The sequence below is a fragment of the Penaeus japonicus genome, unplaced genomic scaffold (genome assembly GCF_977035675.1).
Source record: "Penaeus japonicus unplaced genomic scaffold, GWHDUDI00000001_assembly GWHDUDI00000022, whole genome shotgun sequence".
Taxonomy (NCBI): domain Eukaryota; kingdom Metazoa; phylum Arthropoda; class Malacostraca; order Decapoda; family Penaeidae; genus Penaeus; species Penaeus japonicus.
The window spans coordinates 3,083,192-3,088,191 of record NW_028234424.1 but is presented as its reverse complement, the minus strand read 5'-3'; the positions used below and the strand labels follow the sequence as shown (position 1 = coordinate 3,088,191).

Sequence of the window (5,000 nt, the reverse complement as noted above, 5' to 3'; positions counted from 1 at the left end):
TGCCTCCCCCTCTCCTTACTCTCCCTCCCCTTCCCCTTCCTCTTCCCCACTCCCTCTCCCTCCCCTCTCCCCCTCTCCCTCTCCCCCCCTCCCCCTCCCCCTCCCCCTTCCCCCTTCCCCCTTCCCTTTCCCAAGCCCTCTGGAGTGGCTTCTTGGTCAAATTCCAATCGAACGAAGAACACAAAAGAATATGAAAGATTCTAGTTTGTCCACGTCATGTCGTCGACGTCATAACTTTGTGATGATGGTGGTGAAGGTGATGGAAGGTGCGGTGTGATGAAGAAGGGGATATAAGTTAATGGTTATTATTTTTTATTGTGTATAAATATATATATATATATATATATATTTTTTTTCGGGAGAGGGGGGGGGCGGTCGATTGTGAATGCTATTTCGGAGGAGGGTAGGGGTTAGGGGGAGAGGGAAGGATAGGGATAGAGATAGGGGAAGTGGTCACAGGGAGGGGGTGGGGGGGAAAGGGGGGAGGGGGGGGAAAGGTTTCTTCCTAACGTAATCTTAATCTCGTATCCTGTGATATGGTTGCATTTCCTCTCGCTACTTATATTTGTTATTATTATTGTCATCATCATCATCATCATTATCATTATTAGTGCTCTTAACATCATCATTATTATTATTATTATTGCCATCATCATCACCGTCACCATCACCACCACCATCACCATCTCAACTTTTCGCAAGAACACACACGCCTATTGTGGCTGATCCACACGGCCATATGCAACTTTCATGTTGATGCGACCACAACATTTTTATGTGTTGTTGCTGCGAGCCTGCTAACAAGGGTCAGGCACATGGAATATTAACTGCGATTATACTGCGAAGGGAGACGTAATGACAGAGGATAACGCGTTCTTGGCAAATAACATGAGATGCCGAACGCACTTGTAACGGACACGTGCTTGCGCACACGTACACACGCACACGTACACGTACACGTACACGTAAACGTAAACGCAAACGTAAACGCACACGCACAAGCACACGCACACGCACACGCACACGCACACGCACACGCACACGCACACGCACACGCACACGTACACGCACACGCACAACCAACGTACACGCATACGTACACGTAGAGAGAGAGAGAGAGAGAGAGAGAGAGAGAGAGAGAGAGAGAGAGAGAGAGAGAGAGAGAGAGAGAGAGAGAGAGAGAGAGATTACATGGCAGCAGTAAAGGGCCTATACGTAGAAGGCGCGAGTGAGTGAGTGAGTGAGTGAGTGAGTGAGTGAGTGAGTGAGTGAGTGAGTGAGTGAGTGAGTGAGTGAGTGAGTGCAAGGGACGTGGATGGTTGGCACATGACAGCGAGGTTCGGTTGCCTCACTAACGAGTTTTAGTCACCTCATGTTTCCTCATGAAGCTGGAGGAGGAAGGAGGCAAAATGTGTTTGTTCATTTTTTTTTATTTCCTTTATTCTTTTATTGAATAGATTTATTGTGACATGCAGTCGAAAGGACTAGACATTGTTTGTATATTCTGGGAAATAAAGTGTCAGCTTCACCCTTGCCTCCTTTCTTCCTTTTCCTGCTTCCCCTCTTCCCTCCCATTTTTTTTTTACTTTCTTCCCTCCTTCCCTTCTTACGTCCTCTTTCCTTCCTTCCTTCCTTCCCCTCCGCCCCCTCCCTTCCTTTCCTCCCTCCCTCCCTCCCCTTTCCTTTCCTCCCTCCCTCCCCTTCCTTTCCTCCCTCTCCTTCCTTCCTTCCTTCCTTCCCCCTCTCCCTCTTTACCCTCTCCCTCTTTACCATTCTTCCCCTCCCTCCCTCCCTCCCCCTCCTTCCCCCTCTCCCTCCCTCCTTTCCCTTCCCTCCCTCCCCTCCCCTCCCCTCCCTCCTCCCCTCCCTCCTCCACCCCCACACACACCCCTACAACCGACCCAACCACACTAACCCCCATCTCTAATTCTCTAAATTGTCAGTTGTGACATCATATTAAACAGATGTATTGTATATATGTATTAAGAATAACCATTGTAATTTATGGAATAAAGTTTTTGAATTTGAATTTGAATTTGAATTTGAATTTGAATTTGAACTCTCTCTCTCTCTCTCCGTCTCCAGGTCGTGCAGCGCATTAAGGCCGTCACCAACGAGACCCGCCTGCTGGTCCTCGACCCCGAAGCCGACAAGTACTACAAGAGCAAGAACATCGTCGTGCGCGGGAGCCAGAGCAACGTCGTCACGAAGTCGTCGGTGCGGGCCCCCCCTAGTCCCCCTACCCCGGAACCCCCCGCTACCAACGGGCATCATCACCATCACCATGACGACGGCGACGCGCGTTCCGTCAGCTCGGCCGCGTCTTCGTCAGCCACGAGCGAGGCCTCCACGCAGCCACAGGTGAGGCGTTTGTTTGTTTTTGTTTGTTTTTGTTTTAGTTTGAGGGTTTGTTTGTTTGTTTGTTTTTGGTTTATATGCCTTGGAGTTGCAGGTGAGTTTGGAGTGGTGTTTGTTTGTTTGTGTGTTTGTTTGAATGTGTGTGTGTATTTTTTTATGTCAACGTAGCTACAGGTAGTTAGATTGTATGTGTTTTTCATTTATTTGTTTATTTATTTTTGTGATTTTCATTGTTTTTGATGCACCAAGTTACAGGTGAGGGTATGCAAGGTTGATTTTGTGTTTGTTGGGGATGGTGTGAGAATAGGCCATTTTTTTCTTTTTAAGTGTTTAAATATAGTTTTGTTTCTTCCACGGTTTTACTGTATTTCTTCTATTTACTTTTACTGTTATTATGAGTATTACATTTTTTTAAATGATTTTGGCGTGGATGAGTGTGCGGTGTTGAGTTTGAGTGTCTATAAGGCTGAGAATTTCGAAATTACCTTTTTTTTTTTGTAACTCTAGGATTTATTTTTTCTGGTATTGATATTTTGTTGATTTGTATGTTTTGCGTTTTTTTTTCTCTCCGAGCTTTATTAACACTGAAATGGATGAAAAAGAATCTTGTGATAAATGATAGAACAGCAAGAATTGTTAAGAGAGAAAATTTTGCAAAATAAAACACTGAAAAAAATCGTTTTCGTTTCTGTGTTTCTTTGAGATTTATTTCTTAGTTCCTTATTCTGCGTTTTATGTTTTTTTTTTCTCCGATATCTTTCTCTGTTTCTGTCATTTCCAATTTTTCTTTCTTGAATTGTTTCCCGTTTTGCAGTGCCGTTATTTTGTGATATTTGTATCTCTTTCTTGTTTTTTTTCTTTTTCATTTCTTTTTTTTTCTGGGGGATCAGAGCGAGGGGTGAAAGAAGAGAGATAGATAGATAGATAGATAGATAGATAGATAGATAGATAGATAGATAGATAGATAGATAGAGAGAAAGAGAGAAAGAGAGAGAGACAGAGAGAGAGACAGACAGACAGAGACAGACAGACAGAGACAGACAGACAGAGACAGACAGACAGAGACAGACAGACAGAGAGAGAAAGAGAGAGAGATAGAGAGAGAGAGAGAGAGAGAGACAGAGAGAAAGAAAGAGAAAGAGAAAGAGAGAAAGAAAGAGAAAGAGAAAGAGAAAGAAAAAGAGAGAAAGAGAGAGAGAGGCGAGGGATGAGAAGAGGAGAATGTTTGAGTGGTACGTGTTTGTCCATAATTGCGCAGATGCTGAGGCGCTTGTATGTGCGACAGCCCCATAATTGGGAGGCTGTGTCTTGGCTGACTCGATATGCTGATCCAGGAAGAGGAGGAGGAGGAGGAGGAGGAGGTGGTGGTGGTGGTGGGGAAGAGGAGGAGGAGGAGGAGATAGGATGGAGGAGGAGATAGGAGGGAGGAGGAGATAGGAGGGAGGAGGAGATAGGAGGGAGGAGGAGATAGGAGGGAGGAGGAGGAGGGAGGAGGAGGAGGAGGAGATAGAAGGAGGAAGGTATAAGATGAGGAGGAGGAGATGGAGGAGAAAAAAAATAGGAAAGAGGAGGACGAGAAAGGAGATAGGAGGAAGGAGAGGGAGAAAGAAGATAGGAAGGAAGAGGAGAAAGGAGATAAGAGGAGGAGGAGGAGGAGGAGGAGCTGGACTAATGGTGGTTTTGCACCGTCTGCACTTGCTACCGCTCGAGCACTTTCCCTTCGCCACAACATCCCCAAATACATTTTCATTTTTGACGAGTAAAAAGAAAAAAGAAAAGAAAAGAAAAAAAAAAGAAATACACACTTAGAATAGGAAAGAGGAAAACATAATTGCTAGTCATTTTCACTCTTTATCGAATGCATGATTCAAAGGAAAAAAAAAAAAATGTTCACGCACGCTGACATTTTTTGTTTTTTTTTCCCCCGTTGTCACGCGTGCGGCGGAGCTATTAAAAAAACGGTCATTTCTGCGTCAAAACTATAGTTTCCCGTTGCAAGGATGGCGCTGCAAATTTTGCAATCGAGGGGGGAGGGGGGATGCCGGTCCCGTTATTGTGGCATTCCGTTTGTCTGTCTGTCTGTGTCTGCGTGTTTTTTTTTGTTTTTTTTTGGTTCGGATTGTCGCTGTGATTTTTTTTTTTTTGGGGGGGGAGGGGGTCGGATCGTCGCTGTGAATGAATATTTATGATAATGTGTGACATAAGCGATGATTCACGAGGCAGACAGACAGACAGACAGACAGGTGGATGGCGTTGAGGTTATGGAACGGGAGCGCGGAATGACAAGGAGGAATGCTGTTATGATGCGTTGTGAAGTCTTTTTTTTTATCTTCGCCTCGAGTTTTGTGGTGAAGTATGTTGATTTGTCTGTTTTCGTGTTGATTTCCTTGCAAGTCGGATGGAATGTTGGATTCATGGAGGGTAGGGGTGTGTGTACGTATAGGGTCTTTCTCTTTCTCTCTGTCTGTCTCTGTCTGTCTGTCTTTCTATCTCTCTTTCTCTCTCTGTGTCTGTCTTTCTCTCTCACTTTCTCTCTCTCTGTCTGTCTTTCTCTCTCTCTCTCGGTCTGTCTTTCTCTCTCTCTCGGTCTGTCTTTCTCTCTCTCTCTGTCTCTGTCTTTCTCTCTCTCTCTGTCTGTTTTT

The 5,000-nt window shown here is 45.0% G+C and overlaps 1 protein-coding gene across 2 annotated transcripts in view; it reads left to right on the top strand.

Moving 5' to 3' along the window:
- Window positions 1–5,000, top strand: part of LOC122263132 (uncharacterized) — a 45,322-nt gene that overhangs the window by 30,943 nt on the left and 9,379 nt on the right. For both annotated transcript variants that reach the window (XM_086549318.1, XM_086549317.1), the window contains exon 2: window positions 2,086–2,361. In XM_086549318.1, coding sequence (XP_086405444.1) covers window positions 2,086–2,361 — 276 coding nt within the window. The remainder of the gene's footprint in view (window positions 1–2,085; window positions 2,362–5,000) is intronic.